This window comes from Oryctolagus cuniculus, chromosome 2 (assembly GCF_051225735.1).
Source record: "Oryctolagus cuniculus isolate XC-2025 breed Fujian yellow rabbit chromosome 2, ASM5122573v1, whole genome shotgun sequence".
Lineage (NCBI taxonomy): Eukaryota > Metazoa > Chordata > Mammalia > Lagomorpha > Leporidae > Oryctolagus > Oryctolagus cuniculus.
In genome coordinates, this window is record NC_142868.1 from 174,358,319 (window position 1) to 174,374,913 (window position 16,595).

The window sequence follows — 16,595 nt, forward strand, 5'->3', positions numbered from 1 at the left end:
GGAAGGAGCTCCTGGCTCCTGGCTCCTGGCTCCGGCTCCAGGCTATAGATCAGCCCAGCTCGGGCTGTTGCAGCCATCTGTGGAATGAACAAGCAGATGGAATATCTCTCCCTCTCTCTCTCTCTCTCTCTCTCTGTATGTGTGTGTTTCTCTGCCTCTGTCTCTGTGTAAGTCTGCCTCTCAAGCAAATAAATAAATCTTTATAAAAAAATTTTTTTTCTCATCCTCCACCTGCCTGAATATTATACCTGGTTACCCTGGCCTGCTTTCAGCAAGAATCCTGCCAAATCTGGTTTAGTCAGAATCCCCTTTGCCTTGATGCTTCCTCACAGTCATCTGTCATGCACTCATCCCCACCCTGTTCCTTGGCTATGGAGTCTCACTTCGCTTTGTTGTTTGGGGACTTGAGTTCAGTCTCTCTCTACTACTCCAAAATTTTATTACAATAATTCTAATACCCATCATGATGTCTCAAATAAAGTCTGTTTTGCCCTTCTTTAACATATGTCATGAATAATGTTTTTCTTTAACATGAAAAAGGGAAAGGAAAAGAAAAAATAAATCAGTGACTGTCATAAAGTCAATGGTTGAACATTTCCAGGGACTTGGCACTTGCTAATTCCTTATGCAGTGCATTATAATATTAGAAGCTTATTTCTTAAATTTAGCCCAAAGCTCTTTCCCTCAAACTGCCACCCACCCAATGGTAGAAATGGAGGGAGTAGGTAGGAAGATTAGGTGGGTATAAGTGAGCTGGAATCACAATTTCTGTCAGCCCTGCATTGTAACTCCACCCACTACTTGTTAATCTAGTATGCCCACTTTCTTAGGATGCACCTGTGTCTCATCCAGGACCAGGAAGGAGGAGATACCATGATGGCTATGTGGAAGTTAAACTCCATGTGGAGGCATCATCAAAGTCCCAGAAAGCCTTACCAATAGTAACCTGCACTCCATTTGTATATCAATTAGGGCACCACCCCCATCTCATGAAAAAGATTTGATAATGGGAGGAGTAGCCCTTCTTTTGCTCTTGGCTCTGGGACCAGGCTTTGGATCCTTCTCAGTCCTCCTCACACTCTCCTCATAGGCAACTATCTGGTCCATGCATAAAACACATCTCTGTGGAGTGGCCTATACTCACAAGTGAATGTATATTCACTGTATCTCTCTCAACTAAATCCTACACTAATTTATGCACTGCATTTATGCCTCTGCTTTGAATTCTTATCTCTGTAAGGAAAAGAATCTAGAATAAAGATTAAATACTAACAGGGGAAGAACACTCCTTTGACCACACAGAATTATTTCATTCCTACTTATATGGGACAATCTTAGAAATAATTGAAAACAGGACAGTTTTTCTCTCAAGGCTAAACATTGTGATTCTTTCAACTTTTTCTTCTACAACATGATTTTTTAATTTACTATTGTTAAACCAAAACTCTGGGGACTGATGGATCTCTGAAATAAAAAAAAAATTATGGCTGGCACCACGGCTCACTAGGCTAATCCTCCACCTGCAGCGCCAGCACCCTGGGTTCTAATCCCGGTTGGGGCACCAGATTCTGTTGCTCCTCTTACAGGCCAGCTCTCTGCTGTGGCCTGGGAGGGCAGTGGAGGATGGCCCAGGTCCTTGTGCCCTGCACCCACAAGGGAGAGCAGGAGAAGCACCTGGCTCCTGGCTTCAGATCAGCATGGTGCGCCGGCCGTTGCAGCCACTTGGGGGGTGAACCAATGGAAAAACGAAGACCTTTCTCTCTGTCACTCTCTCTTTCACTGTCTAACTCTGCCTGTTAAAAAAAAAAAAATTATTGCGCCTTTATGGATATCAGCAAGAAAAAGGAGCAGGGCCTGTGACAAGTCTCCAAAATTACCAGCAGTGAGGCTAAAAAGCAGTTGGAAAGATGTCCACTCGACCTACAGCTAACAGTGTTTTTATAACAAAAATTGGAGGAAGGAAAATGCAAGTTGTTTACACTGAGTCTACAGTGGATATACGACAGGATAACATGAAGTGGGGGAAGTGTTGGGAGAGGAGAGCAGTCCATAAAAGGAATTGCTTGTTGTTCCTGGATTTGTTGAAGTTAATTGACCAGAAGGTACATATGTAAATAGGGCTCAGTCGCCCTGGTGGGTCAGCTATGATGGGATTTGAATCAAGGTTTCACATACATTCAGGACTGGGAAATGGCCTTTTGTTGGTTTAGCTGTCAGCTATTAATTGATTAGTTTCTCTATCTCCTCCCACCTCTATCTAGCCCTTATAATTCAATCTAGAAGATCTCAGTTTCTTTTATTTTTTTAACTTTTATTTAATGAATATAAATTTCCAAAGTACAGAATATGGATTACAATGGCTTCCCCCCCATAACGTCCCTCCAACCCGCAACCCTCCCCTTATCCACTCCCTCTCCCGTTCCATTCACATCAAGATTCATTTTCGATTTTCTTTATATACAGAAGATCAGTTTAGCATACATTAAGTAAAGATTTCAACAGTTTGCTCCCACACAGAAACATAAAGTGAAAAATACTGTTTGAGTACTAGTTATAGCATTAAATCACAATGTACAGCACACTAAGGACAGGGATCCTACATGAGGAGTAAGTGCACAGTGACTCCTGTTGTTGACTTAACAAATTGACACTCTTGTTTATGCCATCAGTAATCACCCTAGGCTCTTGTCATGAGCTGCCAAGGCTATGGAAGCCCCCTGAGTTCACTGACTCTGATCATATTTAGACAAGGCCATGGTCAAAGTGGAAGTTCTTTCCTCCCTTCAGAGAAAGGTACCTCCTTCTTTAATGATCCATTCTTTCCACTGGGATCTCACTTGTGGAGATCTTTCATTTAGTTTTTTTTTTCCCCCAGAGTGTCTTGGCTTTCCATGCCTGAAATAGTTTCATGGGCATTTCAGCCAGATCCGCATGCCTTAAGGACTGATTATGAGGCCAGAGTGCTGTTAGGACATTTGCCATTCTATGGGGCTGCTGTGTATCTCACTTCCCATGTTGGATCATTCTCTCCCTTTTTGATTCTATCAGCTAGTATTTGCAGACACTATTCTTGTTTATGTGATCCCTTTGGTTCTTAGTCCTATCATTACAACCAATTATGAACAGAAATTGATCACTGGGACTAGTGAGATGGCATTGGTACATGCCACCTCGATGGGATTGAATTCAAATCCCCTGGTATGTTTCTTTTTTTTTTAACTTTTATTTAATGAATATAAATTTCCAAAGTACGGCTTGTGGATTACAATGGCTTCCCCCCCATAACGTCCCTCCCACCCGCAACCCTCCCCTTTCCCATTCCCTCTCCCCTTCCATTCACATGAGGATTTATTTTCAATTCTCTTTATATACAGAAGATAAGTTTAGCATACATTAAGTAAAAATTTCAACAGTTTGCTCCCACACAGAAACATAAAGTGAAAAATAATAGATGATTTTTTAAATGATGATGAAATCAGATCAGACCTATTGTCATGTTTAATCCCAGTGAGAGTCAAGTTGGGAATTGCTAATTTCTTCTTTTTTTTTTTTTTTTTTTTTTTTTACAGAAGATCAGTTTAGTATACATTAAGTAAAGCTTTCAACAGTTTGCACCCCCATAGAAACACAAAGTGAAATATACTGTTTGAGTACTCGTTATAGCATTAAGCCTCAATGTACAGCACATTAAGGACAGAGATCCTACATGAGGAGTAAGTGCACAGTGACTCCTGTTGTTGACTTTACAAATTGACACTCCTGTTTATGGCATCAGTAATCTCCCTATGCACCAGTCATGAGTTTCCAAGGCTATGGAAGCCCCTTGAGTTCTCCAACTCTTATCTTGTTTAGACAAGGTCATAGTCAAAGTGGAGGTTCTCTCCTCCCTTCAGAGAAAGGTACCTCCTTCTTTGAAGACCTGTTCTTTCCACCGGGATCTCACTCACAGAGATCTTTCATTTAGGTTTTTTTTTATTTTTTTTATTATTATTTTTTTTTTTTTGCCAGAGTGTCTTGGCTTTCCATGCCTGAAATACTCTCATGGGCTTTTCAGCCAGATCCGAATGCCTTTAGGGCTGATTCTGAGGCCAAAGTGCTGTTTAGGACATCCGCCATTCTATGAGTCTGCTGAGTATCTCGCTTCCCATGTTGGATCACTCTCCCCTTTATTTATTCTATCGGTTAGTATTAGCAGGTACTAGACTTGTTTATGTGCTCCCTTTGACTCTTAGTCCTTTCATTATGATCAATTGTGAACTGAAATTGATCACTTGGACTAGTGAGATGGCATTGGTACATGCCACCTTGATGGGATTAAATTGGAGTCCCCTGGTATGTTTCTAACTCTACTGTTTGAGGTAAGTCAGCTTGAGCATGTCCCAAATTGCACATCTCTTCCCTCTCTTATTCCCACTCTTATGTTAGTTTCTTTTATTACTATTTTGTTTACTCTCTCTTTTTTTTCCTTGCTCTTGTCTCCTTTCCTTGATGCTGCTTCTACACTTCTCAGAGTTCTGAGAAGTTTCTATAACATGTAGGTTTCTATAACTTTGACTAAAAAAGAGTGTCCTTGTCATTCTATTGGACAAAATAACTAATGACTCTTCTAATGTTATCTTTTGTTCCCTCACCTTTGCTATTACTGTTTTCATCCTAATGTGATTGCAATCTGTGTTCCTGGGGAAAAACAATTCAGAAGTACCTCAGGGCAGTTCGGGAGGAGCCAAAATCCAGGAGTGGGGATGCCCCATACTCTGCCTCAACTAAAGCAACTACAGTTTTATCCAACTCTATAACCGGCTTCTGTGTGGAATTTCATTTGAAAATATCATTCTGGGTAGAAAAATGGTTTTAAACTTTGAACAGCACTCCCTTAGATTTGGAACAGTACAAAGATTTCCAGAAGATGCCAAGAATCTAAGCTCCCAAAGAAATAACACAGACCTATTCAGCCAGTGGCACCTCATTCCAGGAACTTAACTTCTTCTAAGTAGTCTATTAACTTGAGATCCATTCAGAGTGTGCTGCCTCTGCTCTCAATAATGCAGAAAACTCATCCTCTCCCTTGAGATGAGTTCTGGCCTGGCAAGCCTGGATACTTCCGGCTCTATCTATCTACTTAACTGGTGTTAGAGGCACAGAAGGGGCAATTCTATGGTATATGGTAAGAGCACTTCCACAAATTCAGAAAATATGATGTTATATTTCACTCCTGAAAGTTTAATGAAAGTTAATGACCATTTTCACCTTGTCAAGGAAAAAAAACACTATTTGGAGGCATAATTAAAATTTATGTTCATGCAAGAGTTTAGGTAGTTGGTTCTCAATCCTTACCAAGCATTAGAATGTCCAAAGGAGCTTTAAATGGTATGAGGCTGAAAGGCTTGGATTTAATTGATCTTCAGTGAGACCCTATCATCAGTATTCTTTTTTAATATCTGTAGGCAAGACAGGCATTTGGTACAGCAGTTAAGATGCCACTTGGGACGCCCACATCCCATTATGAGTGCCTAGGTTTGAGTCCCACCCCCCAATCTCCATTCCAGCTTTCTACTAATGCATAACCTGGGAGACTACCTGTAGGTAGTTAAGTCCCTGCCACTCACATGACAGACCTGGATTGGGCCTGGGCTAGCCCTGACTGTTGCAGGCATTTGGGGAGTGAACCAGCAGATGGAAGGTTCTCTCTCATTCTCTCTCTCTCTCTTTCTCTCTGCCTTTCAGGTAACTTAAATAAATAAAAATTTTAAATTCTGCAGGTATAGTCAGAGAATTTCTCATTTAAGCGAAGGCCAATTGAACATGATTTTAATAGGAAATCATTTGTTCAGGTGTGGAAAGGTAGTGGAACAAATGGTTGGAAGTGACTGAGGGATTTAATTGGAGTACAGAGAGATTATTTTGTGCTAAGAAGGCAAAGAGAGAAGTATCAGGAGATGTTTATTTCATTGAGCATTTTTCCCAGGCTTCAGAATAATGCTTTGCATATTAGAAGGGTGATTCCATAGCATTCTCAATATGCAACTTGAAAAGGTTCCTAACCCATGACTTATGGGCATAGATAATGAGCTGTTCACACCAGAAAGTTGCTAGCCAATCATTGTCTTAAGTACAGCAGAACCAAGCAAGTTTGAGTCCAAAAAAAATGAGAGCATAGAACGCAGAACATACTAGATCATTCAACCTTCTTTCCTGTTTGTTCCTTCACTCTCCACCCTACCCCATGGCCCCTTTGTTTTTTCCTTAACACAGTGTGTGGAGCTTTTACATATTAGGCCAAATATATTGAGAATAAGAAATTTTAAAATGAAAACACATTCACCTGTTCTCTTGCAGCTTGATTTCCAGTAGATTAGGTGATAGTATAGCTTGTCTTTCTTTCTCATTCAAAATTTTTCTTTTTTCAGCTTTTTTAAATCATTTGAGCTTTTGAGGGAGTAGATTGTATTCCATTCTTCAGTTTCTTCACCACAATTAACTAACTTAGCAACCTGCAGCAATCCCCTATCCTATACAGTCACAAATAATCTCCTAGCTATGAAACCTACTCACTCAATTCTCAATAAGGTTTGGATGGCCACAACACTTAACTCTGTTTTTATGCCATGTGCGTGTGTAAGTGTGTGTTTAACCTATCTTCAGAACTAAACATTATTATCCATTTGCTTTCCTTCTAGAAATTCTTCCTTCTCAGTGTTCCTGAGATTTTTTGTGCTTCTAGTGCCTCTTGGTCCCTAAGGTTTGATCTTCATTATCTCTTCACACTGTAATACCTTGTCCCTTCTACCCTATGACTCCTTTACCACAAATTCACTTTCTCCTTTGATCATAGTTATTCTCTCATATATTGCCACCATTATTATGTTACTTACTTCTAAATCAGTAACTTCCACTCAAAGATCCCCCAACGCACAAATCTTTATATTTACCCACCCACTAAATAATCACTTAGATGCCTTAGAGGCATAGTAAGCCCAATTCCTCCAAATAGCTCTTCTATCTCCCCAAATTGCTCTTTCCCCACAATCATTATTCCATTGGAAAAACATCTTCCTGGGGCAGGCATGTGGTACAATGGTTCAGATGCTGCTTGGCTTGCCCACATCCTATTTCAGAGTATCAGGTTTGAGTCCCAGCTCCACTCCTGATTCCAGCTTCCTACTAATGCACACACTGGGAAGCAGCAGATGATGGCTCAAGTATTTGGATCCCTGCCACATGGGAGAACTGGATGGAATTCTAGTTCCAGGCCCAGCCCCTGCTGTTTTAGGTGTCTGAGGAGTGAATCAGAGGGTAGGAGGTTCTCTTACTACCTGTCTGCTTTTCAAATAAACAAATAAATAATTTTTATAAAAGGAAAAAACATCATCCTCAGTTATCTAAATTGTAAAGTAGGAGGAGTTCCCCTCCCCTACCAGCCCCAATCAGTCTGTGAAATAACCCAGGAAGAACTTTCAATGTGCTTCTTAAATGACACTTATTGTTTTGAGGAACCTGAGAAGAATGTTACGTCATGTCCTTTTCATTAGAATTCTGTTAACTGGAGTGACATTTCAAAACCTCAGTTTAACAGCTGTTAATGGAATACATATTATATAACTATGGAAATGAACATGTCTCAACAGAATGTGCCTGCTGCTAGCACTGTTCACCCTCTAACTCCCAGCTCCTTGTGACAGAGGCTAGATTATAGATGAGTATAGCCAACATGGTGACTGATCCCTTCTCTATCCAGTCCCACTCAAGGGTAGCAGCTCCCTCCCTGGCATTGCAGGCCTAGAATATGTGATTACCAACCACCTGCACCCACTCATGACAGGTTGGTCTCTGTCACAAGAAGCAAACTAAGAAGACCAGAGGCTACTTCCTTGCCCAAAATACAGCTCATAAAGCAAGAAAGTCACTCAGAGAGAAACAGGCAACTTTCCTTACTCCTAGCACTGGGGCAACGACTCAAGAGATTTTGCCTACAGATAGAGCCAATGGAGGGATTAAAAACCATCCAGCAAAGGAACTGGCTTAATTTGAAACAGTGTGGTAAACACCAATCCTAAAACAATAGAGACTTTACTGATAAGCAAATAAAAGGAGGCTGATAGCTCCATAAGAGAAACAAGTTAAATCAAAGGCCAGCTAGTTTACCAGAGAGAAAAAGGGATCAAGAAAAAAAAAAAAAGAGCCTTCCCAGGGTAAGAAAAATCTCAAAGACTAGTATCAAAACCTATCCATGGGGCCAGTGCTATGGCATAGCAGGTAAAGCCACTGCCTGCAGTGCTGGCATCCCATATGGGCACCAGTTCGAGGCCCGGTTGCTCCACTTCCTACCCAGCTCTCTGCTATGGCCTGGGAAAGCATTAGAAGATGGCTCAAGTCCTTTGGCCCCTGTACCTGCGTGGGAGACCTGGAGGAAGCTCCTGGCTCCTGGCTTCGGATCGGTACAGCTCTGGCCTTTGCAGCCAACTGGGGAGTAACGCAGCAGATGGAAGCCCTCTCTCTCTCTCTCTCTTTCTCTGCCTCTCCTTCTCTCTTTGTGTAACTTTGACTTTCAAATAAATAAATAAATCTTAAAAAAAAAAAAAAAAACCTGTCCATGCAAAGGGATCAAAATTTAATTGGATTGCAGAATTTGGCTGGATTGGACCATGGAGGAATTTTTGTCTTCAGGGGATTATTGAAAAGAACAGAGCAACCAATGTTTCCTGGAGACTAACAGCTAGATATGATACCAACAGAGGCAGAAAACTTAATAAAGCAATCAAGGAAAGCTACACCAAAGAGGACCCAGATACAGCATTTTCACCCCAAGGTGGCTGAGCACATGCCCAAGATTGTGCCCTCTGAGGAGTGGACATCAGCTGCTTGACATTGAAGAAGAAATAATCTTTATTTTTAAAAAAAGTCCTGCAAAATCACTGAAGAAATTAATGAGCAATCAAGACAAAAATAAGCCTGAGGCAAGAGTGGAAGAAGTGTGAGAGAGAAGCTGTCCATACCCAGAATTGCTACAATATGTCATCTAAAAAGCTGAGATTCAGAGACGAAATTATGAAAAAAAAGAAAGCATAACATACACAAAAAGAAAAAAGCAAATAATAAAAATATCGGTGAAAGGGCCCTATATAGAGATGTAACAAAGACTCACACCAGCCATTACAAATATGTTCAAAGAACTAGAGGAAACCATGATTAAAGAAGTAAAGCAGGACGGTGCCGCGGCTCACTAGGCTAATCCTCCACCTGCAGCGCCAGCACACCAGGTTCTAGTCCCGGTCGGGGCGCTGGATTCTGTCCCAGTTGCCCCTCTTCCAGGCCAGCTCTCTGCTGTGGCCAGGGAGTGCAGTGGAGGACAGCCCAAGTGCTTGGGCCCTGCACCCCATGGGAGACCAGGAGAAACACCTGGCTCCTGGCTTCGGATCAGCGCGGTGCGCCGGCCGCAGCGCGCCAGCCACGGCGGCCATTGGAGGGTGAACCAACGGCAAAGGAAGACCTTTCTCTCTGTCTCTCTCTCTCTCACTGTCCACTCTCTCCACCTGTCAAAAAAAAAAAAAAAGAAGTAAAGCGAGGAATGATGCCAATGTCTCATCAAATAAAGTATACCAATAACCTGTACATGTATGTGCACTTTGTATGTATAGGGTATTTCAATAAAATGTTAAAAAAAAAAAGAATGCCATAGAGACAGATGATACAGAAAAAGAAACCAATCGAATATCTACAGTTGAAAAGTACAGTACCTGAAATGTTAAAATTCACAAATGATGCTCCTCAGTAGATTTGAACTGCCAGAAGAAAGACTCAGCAAATTCATGAATAGATTGAACAGATCCTGCAATATGAAAAAAGGAGAGAGGGGGAGAGATTAAAAAATGAAAAATGAACAGAGTCTCAGAGAAATACGGATACCAGTAAGAGCAACAAAATATACATAATGGGAATATGAGGAGGAAGGAAGGGAAGAAGCAGGAAAAAAAAACTTTGAAGAAATAATGGCTGAAAATGTCTCCAAAATAATGAAAACCATTCATTTACACAGTGGAGGAGTTCAAAACCCCCAATAGAATAAATACAAAGAGAGATGCATCGTAGTAAAATATTGACAATCAAAGCTAAAGGGTAAATCTATTTTTTTTTTTTTTTTGACAGGCAGAGTGGACAGTGAGAGAGAGAGACAGAGAGAAAGGTCTTCCTTTTTGCCATTGGTTCACCCTCCAATGGCCGCCTTGGCCAGCGCACTGCGGCCAGCGCACTGTGCTGATCCGATGGCAGGAGCCAGGTGCTTCTCCTGGTCTCCCATGGGGTGCTCTTAAAAGCAACAAAAACAAAAACTGCTTAAAACATATATGGGTATCCCAATAGGTCTAATAGGTGACTTTTTGTCAGGCACAATGGAGGCCAGAAAAAGTGCTGCAACATACTCAAAATGTAGACAGGAAAAACTGTCAACAAGGATCCCACATTCAGCAAAAACATCCTTCAAAACTGAAGACAAAAGAAATACATCCTGGGGCAGGCATTTGGTGCAGTAATTAGGTTGCTATTTGGGACTACCACTGTCCATATCAAAGTGCCTGGTTGAGTCCCAACTCCTCTGCATCTGATTCCAGCTCCATATTCATGCACACCCTGAGAGGCAGCAGATGAGGTACAAATACTTGGTCCCTGCCACCCACATGGGAGACCCAGATTGAGTTCTGGGCTCCTAGCTTCAGCCTGGATAATCCTTTGCTTGTGTGAGCATCTGGGGAGCGAATCAGTGGATGGCAGTTATCTTTCTCTTCTGTTGTGTCTATTTTTCAAATAAAATGAAAATGAAGAAATTAAAATTTTAAAAAAGAAAGACATCCATAGAAACCAAAAACTGAATAACTTGTTGCTAGAAGAAACATTGTACAAGAAATAATAGAAATTATTCAGGCTTAAAGCAAATAATCCCAGATGATAAACAGAATACACATGAATCAACAAAGAACCCCAGTAAAGGTAGTTATGCAATTATTGAAGTTGAGAAAATGCATATTTTTCCTCCTTTCATCTCTTAACAGATTTGAAAGCAATTATATAAAACAATATGCATATTTTTGCATAATTGGGCCTATAACATTACAAATGTAATATATTTTTAAACGATAGAACAAAAGAGGATAGGAGCAAAGCTATAGTGGGATAAGGAAATGATATCAAATGGTGACTCAAATCCTCAGGAACAAGGCAAGAGAACCAAAAATAGTAAATAAGAAAGTTAATATGAAAAAAGAGACTTAATATAACAAAATCTATAAATATATTCTTGTTCTCCTTTTTTCTAGCAATTTCTTTACAAGATAAAATTATAAAAGGTAATAATTATTACAATAAATCTTGGGGATTCTAATATATAGTTATAGTCTATATAAAAATAACTACACAAATGGGGAAAAGGAAATAGAGAATAAGGTGTTATAGGAATAGTTCTTCAATATCTCACTAGAATTAAGTTAGCATAAATCTGACATTGACTTTGTTAGGTTGTGATGTTTATTCTAAGCCTGAAAGCACTAAGAAGATAACTCAAAAATATATGGTAACAAAAATCAATGAATTAATTAAAATCTTGAACTAGAAAATACTTATAGAAGCAAGTGTTTCACCTAACAGTTAAAACACCCCTGTATCACATTAGGGTACCTGGGTTTAATTCCTGGGTACAGCTCCTGACTCCAACTTCCCAGCAATGGAGACCATGGGAGGCAGCAGGTTTTGGCTCAAGTAATTGGAAACTTGGATTAAATATTCAGCTCTTAACTTGATCTCCAGCCTAGTACTGAGCACTGCAGCACTGCAAGAATTTTTGGGAGTGAACCTTTAGATGGGAGCTCTTTCTGTGTGTGTGTCTTTCTGCTTCTCAAATAAATAAATAAAATGTTTAATGCAAAAAAAAAAAAAGCTGGGAAGGATAACAACTGGAACAAAAATCTCATGAGACATATAGGAAATAAAAAGTAAAATGACACATAAATCACAGTATATCGATAACAACATTAAATGTAAATGAATTAACAATTAAAAGGCAGAAATTATCATACTGAAAAGACAAGATCCAATTATATGTTGTTTATAGTATATAATACTTTTAATCTAATTTTGAAGTCTACATCCTTTTTTTAAAAAAGACTTATTTATTTAAAAGGCAGAGTTACAGAGAGGCAGAGGCAGGGAGAGAGAAACAGAGAGAGAGAAAAAGAGAAAAAGAGAGAGAGAGAGGTCTTCTATCCACTGGTTCACTCCCCCAAATGGCTGCAAAGGCGGTGCTAAGCCGATCCGACGCCAGGAGTCAGGAGTTTCTTCCAGGTCTCCTACATGGGTGCAGGGACCCCAGGGCTTGGGTCATCCTCTGCTGCATTCCCAGGACACAGCAGAGAGCTGGATCAGAAGTGGAGCAGCTGGGACTCAAACCGGCCTCCATATGGGATGCCAGCACCGAAGTGGTAGTTTTACCCACTATGCCACAGTGCCGGCTCCTGTCCATATGCTTTTTTAAGATTTATTTGAGGGAGAGAACCTGCGGATGGAAGACCTCTCTCTCGCTGCCTCTGCCTCTCTGTAACTCTGCCTTTCAAATAAATAAATAAATCTTTAAAAAAAAAAAAAAGATTTATGTGAAAGAGCAATGAGAGCAGGGGCCGGGGTAGGGGACTTGTGGGGGAAGGTCAGAGGTCTTCCATTCACTGTTCCATTCTCCAAATGCCCTCAACTGCCAGGTTTGTACAAGGCAGAAGCCAAGAGCCAAGAACTCTATCCTGGTCTCCTAGATGGGAGGCAGGGGCCCAGGTACTCAGGTCATCTTTCACTCCTTCCCAGATTCAATGGCAGGGAATTAGAATTTTTTTTTAAGATTAATTTTTATTTACTCAAAAAGCAAGAGTTAGAGGGTGCAAGAAGAGACAGAAAGAAATTTTCCATCTGCTGGTTCACTCCCCAGTTGGCTGCAAGGACTGGGACTGGCCCAGGCCAAAGTCAGGAGACAGCGATTTCTTCTGGGTCTCTCATGTGAGTGCAGGGCCCCAGGAACTTGGGGCATCTTCTGCTCCTTTCTCAGTTACATTAGCAGGGAGCTGGATCAGAAGTGGAGCATCCAGGACTTGATCAGAGCCCATATAAGATGCCAGTGTAACAGGCAATGGCTTTACCTGCTATGCCACAACACCAGCCCAAGGATCTGGACTGGAAGCAGAGTAGCCAGGACCCAAACCAGCACTTTGATTTGCAAGTTGTGCCACAATACCAGCCCCAGTATACAAACTTTTTTTTCATATTTTATTTGAAAGGCACAGTTACAGGGAAAGAGAGAGAGAGCAAGATCTTCCATCCATTGGTTGACTCCTCAAATGGCCATAATAGCTGTGGCTGTGCCAGGCCAAAGCCAGGGGCAAGGAACTTCCTCCAGGTCTCCAACATGGATGCAGGGGCCCAAGCACTTGGGCCGTCCTCCATTGCTTTTCCAGATGCATTACCAAGGAGCTGGACTAGATGTGGAACAGTAGAGACTCGAACAGATGCCTATATGGGATGCCTGCACTGCAGGTGGACACTCTACCCATTTCACCATAATGTCAGCCCCCCAGGATACAAATTTTTGATTCAAAGACACAAATGGGTTCAGAGTAAAAGGGCAGTAAAGATACATTATAGGAAAAGCAGCCAAAAATTTTAAAAAGTCTATATTAATAGTAAACAAAGTAGAATTTTAAAATGTCACTAAAGGTAAAGGGATACATTTTATAATGGAAAAGGGGTCAATACATCTGGGAGGTACAACTATAAAAGAATATGTACTTAATAAAGGCCCAAAATACATGATGCAAAACTGCCAAAATTCAGGACAGAAATAGACAACCAACAACTGTGATATAATAACAACTATATTTGGTCCCTACTTCCTGCACAAAGTTCCTAAAAGCTTTACAATATTCTGAAAGGAATATCTCTTGTTATTCATAATGACTCCCTTTTGATCTCACTTGAGTATATGCTAATGAAGTGACACAGGGTGAGCCTCAGAATGGGGCTGCTCTACAAAACGTCCAAGTGACTACAATGTTGGAACTTTCAGCCCCACCCTCTGAAGTAACTCAATTAAACATTACAAAAACTTTGAACAATGAGATTTGATGTTTTGGGGTTGCTGAACACAAAGGGGTGCTGAGACAGTGGCTCACCACAGAAGACATGGAAGTTCCCTCCACATATCTTGCCCTGGGCAGATCTTCCATCTGGCTATTCCTGAATTGTATCTTTTATGACAAACCAGTAACTGTACATAAAGCATTTTCTTGAGTTCAGTAAATTTAAAATCTTTGCTGAGCCATTCCAGCAAATTATCAAATCTGAGGGGGAATCAGGGAGCCCCTGACACATAGCTGGTTGGGCATTAGTATCACTGGCCTGAACTTGCAGTTGGCATCTGGAAGTCTTTGGGACCAAAATACTAACCTATAGGATGCAATATCAACCCCAGGTAAACAGATTCAGAGTAGAAATAAGTTGTAGGACACCCAATTGTGTTCCGAGTTAGAGAATTGCTTGGTGTAGAAAAGACCCACACATCTAGTATCTAAAGTTTTATGTGAGTGTGTAGAGAAACAAAGAATGTTTCCCTCAACCACTAATTATTGGAAACTTCAAAATGGCATTTTCAGCATTGTGTAGAACAATTAGGTAGAGGATAAACAGAAGATTTGCAGAACTCTATAAACTAGCTATACAAAATGAATACCTACAGAACTCTCTAGCCCAAAACAGCAGAATATACATTCTTCTCAAATGTGGACTATTCTCCAGAATAGACCGTGTTAGGCCATAAATCAACCTTCAATAAATTCAACAGGACTGAAATAATATATAGATATGTTATTGACCACAGATTGAAATTAGAAATTGGTAACACAAAGAAATATGGTAAATTTATTAATACATGAAAATTAATTCACCTCTGAATAACCAAAGGATCAAAGAAATCACAGGTGAACTTAGAAAATGAAAGGAATTAGTAAAATGATATAACATATCCAAACTCATGAGAAACAAGTAAAGCAGGGCCTAAAGGGAAATCTAAAGCTGTAGACATCTGTATTAACAAAGAAAAGACTCAAAACCAATAACCTAATCTTCCAGTTTAAGACACTGTTAAAAGAAGGGCAAGCTAAATCTGGAGCAAGCAGAATAAGGGAGGTAGCAAGATTAGCAAAAAAATAAATGAAATAGAAGAGAGAATAACAATAGAGAAAATCAAAAAAACCAAAAGTTAATTCTTTTTTTAAAGCATTTATTTATTTATTTGAAAAGCAAAGTTACAGAGACAGTAAAAGAAAGAGAGAGAGAGACAGAGAAATCTTCCATGCTCTGGTTCACTTTCCAAATGATTGCAAAGGCCAGAGCTGGGTCAGATGAAAGCCAGGAGCCAGGAACTTTGTCAGCCTCCCATATATGTGCAGGACCCAAATACTTGGGCCAACATCCACTGCCTTCCCAGGAACATTAGCAAAGAACTAGATCAGAAAAGAAGCAGCTGGGACTCAAACCAGTGCCCATATGAGATGCTGGCATCTCAGTATTCTATTAATGACATAAGCTATCAAAACTGACTCAAAGGGGCAGGCGCTGTGGCATAGCAGGTTAAGCATCTGCCTATGGCGCAGGCATCGCATAAGGGCACCAATTCAAATCCCAGCTGCTCCACTTTCAATCCAGCTCCCTGCTGATGGCCTGGGAAAGCAGTAGAAGGTGGCCCAGGTACTTGGGTCCCAGCACCCACAAAGGAGACCTGAGGAAGTTCCTGGATCCTGGCTTCAGAATGGCCTAGCTCCAGGTGTTGTGGTCATTTGGGGAGTAAACCAGCAGACTGAAGATCTCTCTGTCTCCCCCTCTCTCTGTAACTCTGCCTCTCAAGAAAATAAATAAATCTGGGGAAAAAAAAAGCTGACCCAAGGAAAAACAAAAAAATCTAAGTAGATCTACAACAAGTAAAGAGATTGAATTAATAATTTTTAAACATTCCACTAAGAAAAGTCCAGGCTCAAATGGCTTCATGGGTCAATTCCATCAATCACTTAAAGATGAATTTATAACAATTTTTTATAAATTCTTCCAAAAGGAAAAAAAAAGGGTAGAGGGTGGAATACTTCCCAATTCTCACTAAGAGGATAGTATTACCCTGATACCAAATCCACACAGACATATGTGTGTAGGAATTCTCTTTATTCTTAACATATAGGCTTGAATGGACAACAGAAGATCCTTCTCCCCTTGCATAACAGCATAGGCATTCAGGAGAATGCCTATGCTAACAGCACATAATACTTGTCTACTAGTTGCATAGAAATTTGAAATCTTGTAATATTTGCTTTTGCAAATAATAAAAAATCTGCTGAGCTATCTTGCAAGAGCCACTCATGAGACTGGATAGAACTGGCTGCAGACAATCTTGTAACTGGAGCCTGAGCAGGTCAACTCAACTGGAGAGTTACCCTATGTTCATTATAATGCTAAATGACACACCTCTGATGAGGTTTCAGTAGCCATCTTTCAACATATGGTGTATCTAAAGACATGATTGCTCA

General features: G+C 40.5%; 1 protein-coding gene across 12 annotated transcripts in view; it reads right to left on the reverse strand.

Moving 5' to 3' along the window:
- Positions 1 to 5,780: 5,780 nt before the first annotated feature.
- Positions 5,781 to 16,595, reverse strand: part of LOC149128148 (uncharacterized) — a 60,108-nt gene continuing 49,293 nt past the window's right edge. For 8 of the 12 annotated variants that reach the window (XR_016229472.1, XR_016229475.1, XR_016229479.1 and 5 more), the window contains 2 exons: positions 9,735 to 9,826; positions 8,866 to 9,530 (listed from right to left, as the gene is read on the reverse strand). Coding sequence is in view for 4 of the 12 variants with exons in the window: in XM_089326547.1 (XP_089182673.1) it covers positions 9,743 to 9,826 (84 nt within the window). In the remaining 8 variants the exon portion in view is untranslated. Of the gene's footprint in view, positions 9,531 to 9,734; positions 9,827 to 11,664; positions 11,816 to 16,595 lie in introns of all 12 variants that reach the window. The other 4 variants (XR_016229474.1, XR_016229478.1, XR_016229476.1 and 1 more) reach the window with 2 other exon arrangements.